Source organism: Gavia stellata, chromosome 5 (assembly GCF_030936135.1).
Source record: "Gavia stellata isolate bGavSte3 chromosome 5, bGavSte3.hap2, whole genome shotgun sequence".
Taxonomy (NCBI): domain Eukaryota; kingdom Metazoa; phylum Chordata; class Aves; order Gaviiformes; family Gaviidae; genus Gavia; species Gavia stellata.
The window spans coordinates 40,166,547-40,185,746 of NC_082598.1; the positions used below are offsets into that span (position 1 = coordinate 40,166,547).

The 19,200-nt window shown below is 35.8% G+C and overlaps 1 protein-coding gene across 3 annotated transcripts in view; it reads right to left on the reverse strand.

The window, feature by feature from the left end:
* WDR17 (WD repeat domain 17) overlaps positions 1-19,200 on the reverse strand; it is a 47,009-nt gene that overhangs the window by 4,814 nt on the left and 22,995 nt on the right. The window contains exons 11-26 of one of the 3 annotated variants that reach the window (XM_059817725.1): positions 18,940-19,026; positions 18,039-18,203; positions 14,589-14,791; positions 14,300-14,449; positions 14,064-14,194; positions 12,168-12,293; positions 10,204-10,359; positions 9,855-9,919; positions 9,311-9,443; positions 7,723-7,814; positions 6,699-6,798; positions 5,389-5,528; positions 2,921-2,941; positions 1,839-1,950; positions 969-1,110; positions 778-880 (exon numbers count right to left, since the gene is read on the reverse strand). In XM_059817725.1, the coding sequence (XP_059673708.1) occupies positions 778-880; positions 969-1,110; positions 1,839-1,950; positions 2,921-2,941; positions 5,389-5,528; positions 6,699-6,798; positions 7,723-7,814; positions 9,311-9,443; positions 9,855-9,919; positions 10,204-10,359; positions 12,168-12,293; positions 14,064-14,194; positions 14,300-14,449; positions 14,589-14,791; positions 18,039-18,203; positions 18,940-19,026 (1,926 nt within the window). The remainder of the gene's footprint in view (positions 1-777; positions 881-968; positions 1,111-1,838; positions 1,951-2,920; positions 2,942-5,388; positions 5,529-6,698; positions 6,799-7,722; positions 7,815-9,310; positions 9,444-9,854; positions 9,920-10,203; positions 10,360-12,167; positions 12,294-14,063; positions 14,195-14,299; positions 14,450-14,588; positions 14,792-18,038; positions 18,204-18,939; positions 19,027-19,200) is intronic. The other 2 variants (XM_059817726.1, XM_059817727.1) reach the window with 2 other exon arrangements.

A 19,200-nucleotide genomic window follows, 5' to 3' on the forward strand; every position in this document is an offset into this window, starting at 1 on the left:
ATTTATCTATCCATCTTTTGTGGAGAATATATGTTTTCTGATTATGCTTACTTTCTGTGTGATGTAATTGTTGAAACAGACTCCATCTGCTTTATATTAAATTTTAAATAGCATGTACAACACAGTTATTAAGCACAACCATGTAAAGTTACAAAACCAATTTCACTCAGACCTTTTAATGTGATAAAACTCTAAATGTAAATAAAATTGCCCCACATATTAGTGTGGACTTTGGTTTCACCAAGTTTCCCCACAGGCCACAGATAAGAATGAACCTCTTTGCTCCTTTTAGTTCTTCACATGTACACCCGTGCAGGCACCCAGGCCTAGTTTCAACCACCTGTCATAAAGGTGAACCACAGCTATCCAACTATTTTAGAGTTAATTCTGAGAGTGACAACTCAAATTTCCTTAACACTTTGACATAAAAACCCATATTATATGCAGTACTACTGCTCTTTTTCTTCAGGAAACTGAAACCAAAGCTGATCAAAGTGAGAGTCTTCAAATAAGACCAACATTGATTTACCCATTGTAAATGCCCCAAAGAGAAAGAAGCAGTAAAATATCTTTTTTCTGCTTGCTAAACCTTGAAAATTTAGGAAAATTCCACATTCTAGTCTCCATATTGGGAACTAGCCTGCTTGTTGCAGTTTTTTTGTACCCCTTTTCTGGTAAACATAAAATGATACTACCAGTGTGCACCTGTATTTTTTAAATTCCTAAAGTTTCCTTTAATGAAGCTTCCACTTTTATAAGTAAGGAAAATATACTCACTCACTACATTTATGCAACACTAGTCGTTCAGTGCGTATGTAACTTAGAAGATCAAGATACGGACAGACTGAATCTAAAGTCCAATCTGAGCCACAAAGTTGTTCTGTTGAGAAATGGAAATAAAAATATCTCAAGAGGCAAGATATACAAATGACTTACAGTTTAAAAAGTTTCTTCGTTCAGGTACCTACCTTTCACATACTGAATGCCAATAGGGAGAGCCTTTTCAGGTTCTGTGCTTAACAGGTAGTACTTTATAGTTTCTAATATATCCCCATCTGCCTGAATTGTCTCTGCCAATTGCATACATTCTTCTACGTCAGGAAGATTACACTGGAAAACAAAAGATTTTGCGAAAGAATTCTTGTACTATTCAAACAATTCTCTAAGATGCAGAGAAATACTGAAGTTTGCACGTAACAGTAAGATCAAACTCTCTCTGAAAGAAGAGTCATTGTTTGAAGGACATACCTCCATATAATGCACATTAAGAAAGCCATCTAGGCCAGAGAACAACACAGGAGGAGAAGGTTCTGTAACTTTAATTTAAGCAGTATCAGCTTCCATTGCTAATGTTTTTGTGAACTTTTAGTACTGCTTAATAGATGTGCAGTCTGAGTTGAACATTAAGGAAGTTAGTGGAGCAGACCCTTCTGCAGCTGAAGAGGAAAGGGGGGATTTCAGGAGATTACAGACATAAGATGCAAAACAATTCAGGATAGTACAGAAAACTGATCTGCCAAGGCATGATAAGGCTGCACTTCAGCGATGAGGAGGTTATAAATCATACTGACAGGTAATTCTGAAGATCATAAGCTACTTCAGGAAGTAACCTGAAGGACTACACACAGAGTAGAATTAAAGAACTCAAGTCCTTCTTGTGCAGTACTGAAAATAAAGTCAAATGAAAACTAAAAGAGCAAAAAAAGATAAGTAATACATAAGACTGTTAGTGACAAATTCATCCTACATATTTATTTGGCCTTAAATTTTCTGAAATTAGTAAACAAATCAATACATAACCTCTTGTTAGCACTCAGGTAAATTCTTTTTCATTGTACCTTTTCATGCAGGTCATTTATTTCTGCTATGCATCCAGGATAAAAAGCACATAGTTTTACTAACTGCAGTTTATTATCAGGAATCATCATAAGAAGATCAGCTGCTAAATCCCTGCACAAACAAAAGATGACATGTAGTTACTCTTGATGGTTTGTAATAGGAGGAAACTCTGTTTTCTCTTTTACATTCCTTTTATAAAGAAGGGTTTACTGGAAAAACAATATTATTTCCAGAGAAGACCAGAAGCAACCTCAGTCTATAATTGGTGCAATAAATGAGGCTTAATCTATTCATCTTTTTTCAGAGATCATGTGTTAATTTTCTGTTGCTTTAGTTGGTTGAATTAAACAGCTGTGCAATCCTCAAGCATTAGAACCACCTCAAAGTACACTGGAAAAATATGTGAGCAGGGATGGGAAGGGAGAGTAGGACCTATCCAATTTGAAAGAAGGAAAGATGTTAATGTGGCTCTGTCATGAAACCATCCGCAAGCTTCCAGGTTTCTAGAGCTCCATGACATCAGCATAAAGCATCTCTCAGTCATCCAGAATGGCTAGTGCTTCTCTGACATTACAAAAGAGACATTATACAAGAAAAGAATGTGATACCTATTTTCATCCTTCTGAAAGGAAAATTGTGTTTTAGCAAACTGACGTTTCTGAAATATTCTTAACTTTTTACCATCTGTTACCCCTTCATTAACACAACAAGCAGCTGGAGGGAATAAGTGTAAATATTAATAAATTATTTTGAAACAATTATCCTACTGAGCTTTTAATAACTGATTATTCTGGTTGTTCTGTGACTATTCATGCAGACATCATTCCTCCTGTGACCCACAAGACTGAGTTGCCCCTATGTAAGGCAAAACCTCCTACTGAGTTCCCCTGGATTTTCAGAATGCGGTCCTTGGCTTAAAAATGTTCGAGTAAGCTACTGTCCAATATTTGCAACTGCTTTCTATCCCACTTTCAAGTATTGATCACAACTAAAAAATTAGAACACTTAGTTTAAGCTTATTTTTAGCGTTAGTAAGGTCACACACTTTTCAAATTTCTCTTTTAATAAACAAGCAAAATACCTGTATCCAAGTGATGGAAAGCTAAAAGGAAGATATTGAAACAGTAATGAACAAAACTTTGTTTTGTATTCTTATTTTACAGAGGAAAAATCTAATAGAAAATAATTAAACTACAACAGCAGATCTATGGGTCAGGTTAAATTAGTTTGTTTAATAACAAAAAAAATCTTTCCAATGCCTTTTGACAACCTAAAGAAGCTAATGCCAAAAGGCCTTTAGAAAATCTGTATACTATTACCATGTAATAGCCACTTTTCCAAGATACAGAAAGGTTCTTTCAGAATATAGTATATTTCATAAGTTCTTAAAGTATTTTCAAGATCAGTTACTCACATTTACTCATCTTCATAGGCAATTTAAAGATTTTTTTTTTAAAAGTGATTAGAAATTGCTCAGCCACAAAACTGAAATCAAATGTTTATTTAAAAAAAAAATCTGAAGAAGCCCTCATATAACAGCCTACAAATCATGTTACCTGGAATGTTTTTTAAGAATCAAGCTGAAAACACTGTCAGTATAAAGAACAAAATCAGGTGGCTGAGTCTGCACATGCAGAATTCAGCATCTCAATTAAAATACCACTAGCCTTCTGAATAGCAGAAGGTTGCTTTTAATGGTATTTAGGTGCTAAACAAAAACAAAATGCTGTTCACACATTTTCCCAAGGCTGTAGATTTGGAAAGATGAGGAAGGGCATGAAAGTTCAGTTTTGACTTTTTCTGTTTGGATTTGATATTTTAGAGCACTTCTAAAAAACCAAACAACCAAAAAAACCAAAACCTGAAAACCCAAAAACAACCAAAACCCCAAAACATTCTACCAATAACTGATTTCATTACCAACCCATCAAGGTCCTTTCAGTATTTCTTCAGGTGTCTACAATTAAGTGTGTCTCTACAATTAAATGTTTCCAATTGATGGATATCCCTAAGCATAACAACCAGTAAAAACAAAAAGGGAGCCCTTCAAGTATCAGAGGCCTCTGAACTCCAGCTTCCCCATGCATGATCTTATACAGGCAGTGGACCAAGGGGTACTATGCTGTGTCAATATCTCTTTATTACAAAATGTGAAGAGATTCAGGAATCTTTGATCTTTTCCTAGAGAATAGAAAAATATGCTCCAATGGCTACAAATCAAAATCCAGGATTGCAGGGTACAGTTGTAATAGGTGTTCCGTATAGCATATGAAACCCACTGACAAATCCAGACATATACTTGGGCAATATGCAGTACACCGATTTAAAATTTTATCACATATACCCATATAGACCTCAGGGTACACATGCCATAAGTTTTCAGAAATTTTATGTACATACACGTAAATGCCATACTATTATAAGTACTTGTTACAGCACTGAGATCAGAACAAGCTTTTGTTATGGAATTGGAAAAAAATATACACAGTTTTTCTTAACTCCACATTCAGTGCTTCCTATCAGAGGCTACATAAAATTCACTCTTCACAATGAAGGCAGGGAGATCAGAGAAAGAGCTTCAGACACTTTAAAAGCTGCAGATGGAGCTGCCAAAACAACCCTGTTAGAACTGGTGCAATGCAGACATGCTAAATCATTGCAAAACCAAAGTAGCAAGTCATCCATTTCTTATTTTATCTTTTTCTACAATACTTCATTGTCTAAGGCAGGCTAAATGTTCTGTAGAGAGGAATTCCACTATATGTCTCTCAGGCTACCTCTAGATGCTTAAGCAAATACCAATGCTTAATTGCAATATCTGTTTAAGCACACATTTTCTATGAAATGTTAATTCCAAAACACATGTACAGCTGCCAAATATACCTTAGGAAGATTTTCTGCTTTTCTTTGGTAGACAAAAACACAGACCAAAACTGTATCCTTCAAAGTAAAACCACTACAAGGAGGAAAAGAAAATTTAGCAGAGAAAGTTTCCCCTATATGCAACACAAATGACCTACTCCTGCAGAATTAAATAGTAATTCTGTTTCATCCTTAAATCTTGTCAGCTGTCTTGCATTCCCAATACCAATATAAAATAATTCCTCAGCCTCTTAGGTTTTTATATTTTTCAAGCAAGTACTTAAAAATCACTTCACAGACCCTACTTAAGCTTCTGTTCCTTTTGATTTTATAATTCAATTCTAGCCTTACTTTGTCTGAAGCAGTCATTTTTACTCAGTACAGACTAGGACTTACTATGCTACCTATTGCCCAAGTATCTAGGGTTTTTTTCAGCGGGTTTCATACTCTGTTTGACAATGACTCTTCTCTCATTTACAATGCATACATAAACTATTTTGAGATTAAAGAAGAACATTTGCATGCCCTGTGCTTCAAAGGTCTAATACATCAATTCTTATTCAAGCAGCAATTCTTATTCTACCTACCCATTGGTGTTTTGGTGTCTATAATGAAAAAACTTTATCGTTTTGTCGGGGGAGAAGGGGGGGAGAATAATAAATCTTCTTTGGATTAAGAAATTCTTACCATGTTGTCACTGTCATACATTTTCTTGCTAGTAATTCTAGGGCATAATGTGTTGCTTGTGCTGCACTTTCTCCTAAGACAGTACCCACACTGATTGCCAACTCCAGTTCATTTCCACGAATCAGGTTTGCCATCGCAAGCTTGCTCAATGAAAAAATTATATCATTAAGGGACACAAGCATTTTTGGGGATTCACCATGTTGAGCATTTGACATTCATTTATGAGACTGCTTTTTACGGAAGGACAAAATATGCATTAATTAAAGCAACTTTATATATAATTTGGGTCTCTTGAATGAGTAAATAATTGTGCACCACGAGTTAATCAGTTTTTAAATAACCAAATAGATTTCCTTTAGCAGAATCTTCCTTTATTCAACCAAAGAGATTACACATCATGCATAAAAAGCATGATAGCAATTCCTTCTAGTCTTAAGTAAGGACACTAGCTTTCAGAGTACTTATTTCCCCTCTCTTGATCAAAGGAGACTCAAAAAAAAAAAAAACCAAACCAAACCAGGAAGGACTCTCCTGTTCTTACCCTCTCTGGGCAACTAGAGATGCTGACAGGCATAGCAGAATATTAAACAGTAAGAGACTACACAACAACTTGAAACATGTCTATTCTGAAATATAGGCATTAACCAATTATTGCTTTCTCTCTGAACAGCTCAGTAAGATGGAATTTTACTCATTTTGGGAGACAGAGGAGGAAGAACATGTTGAGTCAGCAACAACAAAATCCAGAGAAAATGAGGAAAAGAAACAAAATTTTGTTTCTAGAACTACAAACAAAATGAAAATCTAATAAAATCTTTCCCACATGTCAGCCCCATTTTTGTACTGAGGGGTAGAGGTTTTTTTTCCTATTTACTTCACCATTTAGACTGCAAATTTTTCAAGGTAGAGATTGCATCTTTTGTAGCACAGTGAAGTTCCAGTTCTGAATGGGTCTTTTGAGTCACCATGAACAGTAACCAGTAATACCTATGTGTATATGTATACATGTAAGGTACTTAGGTACCTTGTATTTTCTAATATAACAAGATATTGTATATATGAAAATACAATTAAATAATAACATACTACTTTCTGTGCATGAGAGAAATCTTGAGTTTAATAGTATCAGGTGAGTTTTGCTACTAACTTCAATATTGTAAGGATCAAACTTTCTACGTAAATATATACTTGGTATTTTCTTTGTGTAAGTAATACATTTTAGAATGTGGTACATACATTTTAAAACACAGTTGATATGTAAAAAGGAAGCCAGTGTTGGCCTTTCCATAGTTAAAGAAAAAAAAAGTTACCTCTGTATTTTCAACAGCCAGATGGCAACATGCTGCAAGCACTGCATGGCCATCCTGGAAATACCATTCTGCCAGTTCTTTACTGACCTTGTGCAGGAGCCTGCAAGAACAAAACATGAATTCTGCAAGGTCACTTACAGGTTGGAGTTCTTTGGCTCTTAATTTATGCACAAGTCACCACTTTTGCTTCCGTATCCTAAAATTTCTGTATTTGACTTACAGAAAATGACACCACTAGCTTTCAAAAAGCAATCAGTTTGAGCTTTATCCACTACTTATATTGGTGCATATTCAGGTGGGTCAGTTTCCTAAAATCTACATCAGTATAGAAATGCCTCTTCAGATTGACAGAAGAAAAACCAAATATTTGGACATTCATTCTGTACCTGTGAACTCTGCATAAATATCTCTAATTGCTCAAAAACTGCACATGTAAACAAGTAACTACACAGCCTCCAAGCTGCTTTTGTTACTACACATATAACTCGATAATGTAATTTAGGTTTTTGAGCACTGTTCTAAACAAGGAGAGATGCATGGTTTCTTTTATGGGCACACACACTGAAAATATGGCCATCAGTGTCTATTGCCAGAAACTTCACTGATGATAAACAGTGAAGCTACAGGAGGAGAAGATGCATAAAACATAGGGTCTCACAGATACTTGTTAATGCTAAATCTTACTCTACTTACCAAAAGTTCTAAATTAATATGCTACATATTTAAACATATTTAAGTGCATAGGAATGCACCTTAAATATCAAGCAAATGAAAAGGGTATTTATAATACATACATATGAAAAATCCATTTGGTTCCAGAAGGAGGCACAATGGGGAAATTATTCAGTATAGCATCAGTTAGCTAGGAACTATATCAACTAAGTACTAGAAGATGTAATATTTTGTTGTCAAATTCTACATTGCTGATGCCAAATTAAACATTAAACCACTAAGGTTTAGCTCCGTTGATGACTTTACATTCTGCACTAAAATGAGGCTTTAGATATAAACCAGATCAACTTACTCATTGTAATCATCTGTATTGTTTCCACCAGAATTTGAAGATCCACTTGTTGTGGAGAGTGATGACATCTGTATATTTCCCTCACAAGCTGCCTAGAAATGAATAAAAAAGTGGATTAATTAATGCACGAATCAAACTGCATATGAAATGTGATTTTTCAACAACAACAACAGAAAAATCTATGATCCATCAAAATCCTTCTAAAGCCCAGTTATAACAAAGGAAATGTTTAAACCAGTGAACTTATTCATAGCTAAATCTTAGCCTAGTTTTAGCCAGTCATACAAGAAATTCTACAGAAGCAAGAGACCTCTTCCTTCCTATGCATTTGTACAGGATTCTTCCAGCATTTGAATACACTTAAAATGGACAGTGAGGGCTACAACCTTGGTTTTTTCACCCCAAGGAGCAAGTAGCTGTGAGTGAAGGATGAACTCCATAGATACTTCTCAGTAGGTATACCAGCAAATCTGGAAAGGTTTAACGTAGTGGCATAAGCTGAACCTTTTTCGTGTCTGGCAATAAATTATTTCTAACATTAAATGAGAAGAGATCAGTGTGGGTTAAAAGGAAATTCTTTCATGTGCTTTAAGGTGTAGCTAGGATAACAACATTAATACTCTGGGCTCAGTTAAAAGGGAAAGTCAGTCCTGGCATTTTATTGCTTAATATAAAAGAGACAAAGACTAGTCTATGAATTATAATAAAAGCAACACCTGCAATGTCTCTCTTATAAGAAAAATGAGGATCTTTCTAAAGCTTTAAGATTCAAACATTATAAACTTGTTAAATTTAAGCATACCTCGAAGTTCCATTCTGTGCACTATTCAGCTACTATTAGAACACCATACAGATAAACAATTTCTAAAGGACAAATTCACATGCATTATTTAAGTTCTTATCTCTGAGGCAGTTGAGCGTTCAAGGACAGGCAGGCATGAGAGAAGGTACCAGGAACAAATCTTTAACAGTTTATTTAACAAATTATATTAAGTATGCAGAAATTACTCAAAAAGAATAAAAGAATGGTGAGAAAGAGTAAAACAAAGTATCAATCTCGCATGTTTTGTGTGCCCTTTAACTTGTGTTTACATTAGGAAGCAGAAGGGACACACATGCTTTTGGTAGTCTCTTGTACTGGTTTTTGCATTAATTAGAGAGTTTGATTTCCTATATTGATTACTACTGCAAATGAGCAGTTTCACCCAAAGATTCTATAGGAAGTAGTATAACCAAGACCTCAGTAGAAATGCAAGAGAAATTCTACATGTCTTAGATGTTAAGGGCAATACTGACAGCTGAAAATCAGGTTAATTTTCTACTTCAACGAAAAATGAATACATCAGTTTTCATGATGAGCATTTGATTGCAATTTAGAAGAATCAGGCTTAAAATCTGTAAGCATGAGATACCTTTTTATGATTTCTGCATAAAAACGGTCAATACAATACAAAAGTAAAGAGTAGGGTATCATTATTTAGCCATTTTGCAAAAGTGAACAGAGCTAGCCTTTTAAATATGCTTGTCATCTTCAGAGTTAGAAACGAATCGCTAAATACATCTCCCACACTGTTGTACGCAATAATACCTGTGCAACAAGCAGAGCCTCTTTAAGCTGGCCTCTTGAAGTAAAGAAAGAAACTAGTTTCTTCACATCTCCGATAGCTATACAATACGGGATGACATCATCATTTTCTTCCTGAATTAACTGATCAGCTCTCCTAATTAAACAAATTAATAAATAAAAAAGAAAGATTTTATATATATATATATATATAAAATTGATCACTAAACTTATCTCTATGGTATAGGTGTTAGATGCAGCCATATAAAGTTCACTGAAACCCATCTGTCTTTCCAGACCTCAGAAGACTTGCAAACTGGATACTGCACTAAAGAGTTTCCAGTTAAACTTGCAATTTATGCTCAACCCTTTAATTTGATTCCTGTACACAAAACCGTTGTTGAAATCCTCCACAGTTCCATCCCAAAGCTTACTGAACAGAAGTAACATCACTAGAATGCTGCAACAAAAGCCAAATACAACTGATACTAGTATTCATCCTTCCTACTTGTCCATGTCCTTTTATGGACAGAAGCTACAATTCAGCAACATATTTTTATTACCTTACCTTTGCATTAACTTCTTCCAATATTTCATCGATACACCAGGTGCAACTGAGAGAGCTTTGTCCCACTAGAAGAAAGCAGCAATACATTTAACCTGATCATTTTATTTTGAGAAATAGCTGTATTTTTAACTAGTTTCATGTTTCTTCCATTAAAAATCAATTTATCAAGAGGTTAAATAAGGAATGAGCTATGCATTAGACTGCATATGTTAAAAATAATATAATTGGAGCAAGATTACTCTTTTCTGGACTTATGATCCATTTTGTTGCTACCCCATCTTTGCTAGGGTAGCTGGTTTTCAGAAACCTTCATATTTCATTGTTCTTCAATAACGTACTGATATTTTACCTCTCCAAGTTCTACCATTAGTTCACAATATCGCTGAATTTGTCCTAATCTTAAATGTATTTCTGCAGCTTCTTTAAGCCTCTCCTCTTTGCTTGGTGCACCAATACCACCTCCAAACTTGGACATTTTTACTGTTGTCAGTTCTTGTGCCTTGGACTGAGGGGGGAAAAAAAAGTTAAAAAAGTTAAAAAAAAAAAAAAGAGTACAGTTTTCTGTGACGAAAACAAGTTTTCTTAAGAATGATCTAGTGTCAAATATTACAATGGAATATAAAGGCTATCATTTCAGAAAAAACCCACTTGAGAAAAGGCTGATTGGAAGAGATTACAATGAGATTACAGTGCACTAATAAGAGTTTACAATGAGATTACAGTGAACTATTTATATTGTTAAAGTAACTGTGTTAGTGTTTTGTTGCACACATATGTTTTCCTCAACTATCTTCCTTTAAGCTCTTTTTTTTTTTTTATTCTCAACCTTTTTCTCACATGTAATTCACCCAGATGTCCATCATAAACATCTTGGTATTTTTGAAATTGCAAAAAATATTTGTGAACATAAACCATACAGAGCCGGAAATTGTATTTATTACCATCATAATGATGCCCAAATAAAGAAAGAATGAAGACAGTAGACTCAGCCTGTCATACCCCATTAACCTTATGATTTTAACCACTGCAATTTTTATATTAGTTGAAGAGATAGGACTAAATTTCTCCATCTGGCAGAGTTTGAGAAACAAGCTGCAACAGCATCACGTTTAACAAAAAACCCACAAAACCAAAGCAAAAGGAGTTTCACATTTCAAGAATTCTCAGTTTAACTCTATCATCAAGGTATGTGAGACGGCATTTGGCTATCCATGGCTTTATAATACCATATATGGAGGATGGAGAACAAACTTTAAACATCCTTCACCAAAGTAAACTGCAATGTAGACCAATGGCAGCTGCTGAGTCAAGAATTAATTTCTTCTTCTCAGGCTAACTGGCTGAGAAAACTGGTTTTTGGACACATGGACACACACACACTCCCAGCTTCATAGCATTAGCAGAGCAGCTGCTATTATTACAGTTAACATCACCAATAAAAACTTCCATCACCGAAGAGTCATAAGGCATATAGGACACTTTTAAAGAGTCTGATTTTGCAAAAGAGACAGCCTGCAACAGAAAACAACACATGACACCCAGCAGATATTTAGCCCTGGGGGTGGCAAGTGGGGAGTTACGCATTTCCTGATCCATACCAAGAGATATCTTTCCTCTATTTCCAATCCAGTCATTAGAGTATGGGATTCTTTAGTAACCCTAAGTAGTCCCTGACAGAACCACGTATCCCCACATTCTGCACAAATTGTACGTCTGGTTGCATATTCATATATGCAGCTACTAATAAATTTGTGGTCTAGTACTTGAATTTCGCATTCACATCTGAGTCACTCTTCAGCTGCATATCTGTATTAATGACAGGTTCTTGTTTTTCCACTCCTTCCAGACAGCTACAGAGCATATTTCTGCTGACTCTCCTCCATTTTCAGACATGAATTCCCTTGTCTCTGCATCAGAACATAACTACAAGCTTCATGTTTATACAACCAAATAATTTGACTTTTCTGAGTATAAAAGTACCGTGTATGTAATAGGGAAGACAAAACTTGCTTCATAGCTCAAGCTGTAGTAATGCTTGCTTTGCAATTTCTTTTCATTATTTTGAAAACTGCTTTTCTAGTTAATAACTGTAACCTAGCATTTGAACACTGAATATGCATGAAATCACACAGACTTAGCTAGACGCTATTGTTCTAACAGACTAGTATTGCACAGAGAACTGATATTGCACAAATATCTTTGGACATGAAATAAATTGTGACCCTTTTGTAAAGCATTAAATGTTATTTTTAAAGAGTGAAATACTATAATGGATTAACAACCATTTTCACACACCGTTTATGCTTCACTTACCATTCTAAATCTAATGAGATGTTTCATATGCATAATTCCTTTGCAGTAGTTTTGTGGAAGCAAACTGTCATCCTGTCCTTTTATTACAGCAACTAAATCCCATAAATTTTTGCTGCCTCCTGGAGGCTAAAATTGTTAGGGAAGAAAAGATTTGTATTACAGTAATGTTCAAGAGAGAAATTAAACTTATAAAGGCATTGAATAAACATTTGTCAGTCAATTCCAAGAAGTAAAATTTCAGACCATTTCAATACTAGAAACTTTACTATGATTACATGAATTATTAGTTCATGATACTACAACGCCCCTTCAGTCTTCTTGAAGGCTGTGAAGATACAGCAAGATCCATGAATGTAAGTATTTGGTTATGTGTGGACACAGTTGAGGGTTTGTCATTAGAGTTTTCCCTTTTGCTCCCAAAGGAATACAAGCTATCTGGTGGCTACTGCTGGCATAAAATAACATTCAGCTGCTGGGGTGCAGGAGCTGCCCTAGTACTTGTTTACCATTTTCTGTAAAGCAAAGGCTTGGGCCAGGTAGAAAACAACTTCAAGGCTCAGCTGCCACAATTTGGTTTACTATCTTAATATTAAATCTTAAAAAAGACACACATGGTATAACTGTATGTGCACAAAATCTTGCAGGCCATCAAGGTGATTTTTTTTTTTTAAATTAATAAATTTTAAGCATTTTTACTGGTCTAACATTTGAATCAATCCTTCTGTAGAACTAGGACAATGGTTTAACATTCAATGAGGTCTAGAAGAGAGTGAGTAGTTAAAAGCTTAAAAAGGGAATCATTAAACCTTTGACATGAAGGAGATTTTCTAAGAATAACAGGATTACAGGTTTAGGAGCCCAATTATTTCTGAGCTGGTAAAAAGCGGAAGATCCTATTAGGGAAAAAAAAAAAAAAAAAGACTATTCCTCTTTTTTCCAGTCCCTTAAAGCTCTTAGTTGACTTGCCATAGTTTAAGCACAACACTTTATTTTCTGGACTCAAAAAGCACTGAACACAGCTGATCAAAATAGTTGGGTTTTTTCCTGGAAAATTCTAATATTCTTATAACAGTTTTACTCTTAAATCAACATGGGGCATCAAAATGTATAATTTCTGTAAAACAAGGAATTCCATAAAAATGTATTTTTAATAAAAGAAGAAATTTCAAGTTTTGTAATTGAGGAAGATTGTTTCAGCATTTCTAAATCATACACTTAAATCAAGCTAGAAATCAAAACAATTATTTTGGATGAACTAGGTCTTTGTAGATCAGTGTATTGACTTAAATTACGACAGTGCTTGACACAAGCTGTAGTTCTAGGTCATTTTTGTCCTTGTTCTACCTCAAGTTCAGCTCCTATGCAGGTATGCACTCAATTGCACAGAGACACTGCAGTGATTTATAGCAAATATTACTGTGCAATGGAGCAAAGGCAGGAGATGGATACTGGGGCATGGGTCATCCAGATGTACAGCTCCTAGAAGGTAATACAGCAGTTTTGGCACAGAGGCTTGGGCAGTTCAAACTTTATCTGTAATGAGGGTGTCCCTCTGATGGATTAAAACTAAAAACTCCAATGTAGTTTGATAAAACACATCTTTTCATTTTCTTCAATAGAAAATTCTTGTCAAACTTTTCCTATGGAAAATTAAATTATCCCACCTATTTCACTTTGTGAAAAATTGGCATTCACAAATGACAAACAATTCAGTCATGGACATTTTTACATGCAGAACTGTTAAGAGACAGAATTAATTTCTGCATATTTTCTGAGCTCCCTTTAAGAAGGAGAGAAAAAAATTGTAAAGAAGAAAGAAATTCCAGTTTTGGAGACTGACTTCAGAAGAGAAAGTCAGGCACACTGACAATATCCTTAAGTTTGCAGAATACTTACTGAAAAACATTCTGAAAACCACCTTAGTTTTTTTCCTCGAGGATTCCCTGTCAATTTTTCCACTTCTTGTTTAATATCCCTGGAAACTTTACCACACAGCAAAGGAGGAGCACCAGATTCCACAGCACGATCTAACACACAAAGATTTACATATGAAAATTAAAAAAAAGGCAAGAAAAAAGAAAAAAGTATAGTAACATACAGAAAATTAAAACAACGGTATATACAATACTTACCTGTATTACCAATAATCTCATCCCAACATCTGTCTGCTAAGATACTTATTTGTAGAGGGTTTATAAGAGGTGTCAATGACCAGAGTCTCACAGTGGAGTCACGAGAGCAAGATGCCATAGTAAACGGACGACTAGGATGACACGTTAATCCTAGTAGAGATGACATTTTAAAATGTAGTCAAATAATTAAGTTTATCTAATAACCAGTTTGATTAAATTATAAAATAATTTTAAAAATATTTAAAAATGCATTTCAATACAGAAATAAAACAAAATTTTAAAATATTACCGTATACATCTGCACCATGATCATAAACTGTGTCCAAACATGTTCCATCTCTTGTGTCCCAGACTCGAATTGTATAGTCCCAACTGCCGGATATTAGAAGGTAAGGAATTTCAGGATTCCACATCAGTCCCCGTACTGGAGCTGTATGTCCACTAAGAACATTTATACAAGTATCCTGTGTATAATCCCATATTCGAACAGTACTGAAACAGGATAAAAAATACCCATGTCCATCAAATCACCTACTGAAATATGATTCTCTCTCTACTTCAGCGACATTCTAAGCTTCAAATTTATCAGAATATTTATCTGCAATATGTTTGTAGAAGTTGCAATAGGAGAGGTTGGAGACAATGTCCTTCATGTTTAGGATGGGGTACAAAATACACCAAAGACAGTTCATCAGGGTAAGAAACTATTCCATCCACCGCACAGTCTTTCAAAATCTCACATGCACCATTATCTTACGTGTCAGTAAGAGAAAAGTAGTTTGCCCATATTCCTGCATATGTAATAAATTTGTCTGTTAGGACTTTCAAGGGGAAAAATAAAAGAAAAAAAAAACAAAGCAAAACTGTAAGATCTATCTTTCGTATAGCTTTAACAGGCCTCTAACAGACCCTGTTAGTAGTCTAACAGACTACAGATTTGTTAGTTTAACCTCAGTTCTTGGAAAAATTATGGAGAAGACCATACTGGGTACTATTGAAAGGCATTTAAAGAGTAATGCAGTCATCAGGCACAGTCAACATGGGTTCACAAAGGGAAAGTCCTGTTTAACTAATCTGATATCCTTCTATGATAAGGTCACCCACCTAGTAGATGAAGGAAAGGTGGTAGATTTAGTTTTTCTGGATTTTGGTAAGGCTTTTGATACTGTTCCTCACAGCATCCTTCTGGACAAGTTCTCCACCTGTGAGATGAGGAGGTTCACGGCGCGCTGGGTGAAGAACTGGCTGAACAGCAGGGCTCAAAGCATTGTAGTGAATGGGGCTACATCTGCCTGGCAACCAGTCACCAGCGGTGTTTCTCAGGGTTCAATTCTAGGGCCAGTTCTGTTCAATATACTTATCAATGATCTATATGCAGGAGTTGAATGTGTTACTAGCAATTTGGTGATGATACCAAATTGGGAGATGCTGTTGACTCTCTTGAGGGACAAGAGACCTTGCAGAGAGATCTAGATAGATTGGAGCATGGGATGAAATTTAACAAGTCCAAATGCCCAATTTTGCACCTGGGATGGAGTAAAGCCAGGCACAAGTATAAATCAGGAGAGGAGTGGCTGGAGAGCAGCCTTGCAGAAGAAAGGATCTGGGGGTGCTGGTCAACAGCAGGCTCAATGTGAGTCAGCAGTGGCAGCCAAGAGGGCAAACCGCATCCTGGGGTGCCTCAAACACAGCATAACCAGCTGGTCAAAAGAGGTGATTATCCCACTCTATTTAGCATTGGTGCGGCCTCACCTTGAATACTGTGTGCAGTTCCGGGCACTGCAATTCAAGAAGGATGTGAAGGTCCTTGAACATGTCCAGAGGAGGGCAACAAAGCTGGTGAAAGGGCTGGAAGGCATGTCCTGTGAGGAGCGGCTGAGGACTTTGGGCTTGTCTGGTTTGGAGAAAGGGAGGCTGAGGGGTGACCTCATTGCTCTCTACAGCTTCCTGAGGGAGGAGGGGAAGTGGAGAGGGAGGCACTGATCTCTTCTCCCTGGTATCCAGTGATAGAACATGTGGGAAAGGTTCAAAGATGCACCAAGGGAGGTTTAGATTGAACATTAGGAGGCATTTCTTTACCGAGAGGATGGTCAAACACTGAACAGGCTTCCTAGAGAGGTGGCCGATGCCCCAAGCCTGCCAGTGTTTAAGAGGCATTTGGACAATGCCTTTAATAATTTGCTTTAACTTTTGGTCAGCCCTGAAGTGGTCAGACAGTTGGACTAGATGAGTGTTGTAGGCCCCTTCAACTGAAATATTCTATTCTATTGTAGTATCTTCTCTCCTTTGAACATGGCATTTGTCACATGGCAGAAGTGGACACCACACTATCTTAAATTGTGAAGTTCCCACCACAATTACACAAGTAATGAGGAAGAATTCATACCAGCTTTCTCATTATTTTTTCTTCCCTTTTAACCAAGTAAGTTTCCCACATTTCCTTTTATTTTCAGTAGTTATTATTGCTGGGTACAGCTAATTGAGCAGACTACAGAATTAGGAAATTAAAAGTTCAGTTTCTTGATAAGATCATTGTAATTCTGGCTAAATTTTATTAAATTATCAAATATGTTACCAAAGCTCTCTCATGGCAGAAAAGGCACCTATTACAGTTTCTCCAATGCTGCAAAGGGGCCATTTGATGGGCCTTGCATCACAAAGTAGATTCCCCAAGTTAGAAGGCTTTTTTATATATTTATATATTTATTGTCCTACAGCAATATGTCCTCATGTGTGACCCTTGCATACTGTTCCGATGTACTGTATAAGTCTAGGTACTAAACAGGTAATCTGCAATAGTTCTGAGTTTGACTATGAACAGGAGTGTTACCAAGTACAATAAATTCAAAAGACTGCTTACTTTCTGTGTTAGCTGGGACTAAGTTATTCAACCATCCCCTTCTCTCAAAGTGAAAGTATGACTGTATTCTGGAAATCCCGCTGTAATCAAGACTTATTATATAACCATGATTGGTAATAAAATGTGACTATCTCATAATGACACTATGACAGAATTTTGGATTCACTGCTTCTTGGTCATGTGAAACAGAGAGGATTTACATGTAAAAAGTTTGTTGTCAAGTTGGTTTCTTTCATGAATCATTACACTATGAACGAAAAGATTTTGCTGCAAGCATAGACGTCTAATGAATGTTACTGGGGAAAAAGAAATAGAAGCCAATACTCCAAACTTGTGATCCTTTACAGCAATGTTTTGTATACTCTGCAGGGAAGTGGCTTAGAACCATAGAAAAAACATTCCTCCTGCTTACCATAGACTGATGTGCTCTCCCTCAAAAAATGTCATCAAAACCAACAAAGCAGAAGTACCTAGCACCCATTAAGAGTCTCCACAGATTCTACTTAATTATACTTTTGAAAGACATCAAATAAGAGCAGGTCTTGCACCCATATATTTAGACATAGTATAAGCATGTGGTATCCTCCTTGTATCATTCCTGGGAGTAACAGGTATCAGGTCACTGAATCTACTCTTGGGAAAGCATTTGGAAAGTTGCTACAGCAGTTGTGACAATTTTAGATAATTACCCTTCTGTCCAAATACTGTATTAAGCTAACAGCAAAGCTACAGCCTGAATCTGAACAAGGCAGAGATTTAGATTATTATATTATTCACAAAGTTTTTGAAGGTGCCGGCACCAGTACAACTAAAAGATCTTAAGTTTCCCTAATAGTCCTGCTTGAGGTTTAAGTTTTCTAGTAGTTCAGAAATACACACCCATCATCAGAGCCACTGCAGAGGATTCCTTCTCTCAGAGGAGACCACCGCACATGAAATACCTTTGCAGTATGCCCTGTAAAAACTTTCAGTGGCTGATCAGAGCTGGTAGCCAAGTAGTATACACGAACATTTTTATCCTCACAACCAGTAGCTATCATATCTCTGCAAAATAAAAATCGTAAAATCCTTGGTCACTGGGATCATCAAAAGTACTTTTTTAGTTTAAAAATAAATATGATGTGTATTTTACAATTTGCTTTAAAAATAGCTTATTTGTGCTTCTCCTTTGTCTTTTTATGATGTAATTATTGATAACCCAATTAAATATACTAAATCAGAAAAAACCTGATAAAGATCCATTAGTTGCAACAGGGAATAGCATTTGCACTACAGTCTGACGAAGCACCCAACACACAACTATTAATAGACTGAATTACTGTATAATTGGTTTTTTGACAAAAAGTTCTCACGTTATTAGGAATTATCTGCAAAAATCACATATATCACAGTGTATTTAGTTGCCTGCTACATCTTCAGCTTAGCAGTCATTAAAAGGAAGCCAATCTAAACCACCTTGTTCTGGTATTGAATGTCTGCCTTTTTTTTTCCCCCCATTATATATTTAGCCAGAGATATTTTTTTTCTCCCATCAATATTAAAAGATCCTCATCTGAAAGTTAAGCAGTCCTTGTCCTATTCAACACGTTAACATGCTGAGCAATGAAATACACTCCTGGGAATATAGAGCTGCTACAGACATATCCTACTGTGGAACAGAAACCATTTCAGTGCTCTAATGTCACTGTAAATATCACATTCTAAATAACTTTGTGTTATTTTATTGGTAATCAATTTAAATAGTAAATATTATCAATTCCTTGGGATAATTTTTACTTACTTGTTGTTTTGACTCCAGTCACAGCCAAACACTGCAGCTGGATGTTTGTACTTGTGAAGAACCTTGCCATCGATGGTTCGAATAATACTGAAAGCCAATTACAATGTAACATTATGAGGAAAAAAGCATTCTGAATAGGCTATCCAAAAGTCAAGTTTGATTCTGTGCAAATAAGCCAGACAGCAAAAAAACGTATACAGAAAGAATATGAGAAGTCTTTATTCATACAGTCCCTCAACTACAAGGCCAATCATACATTTC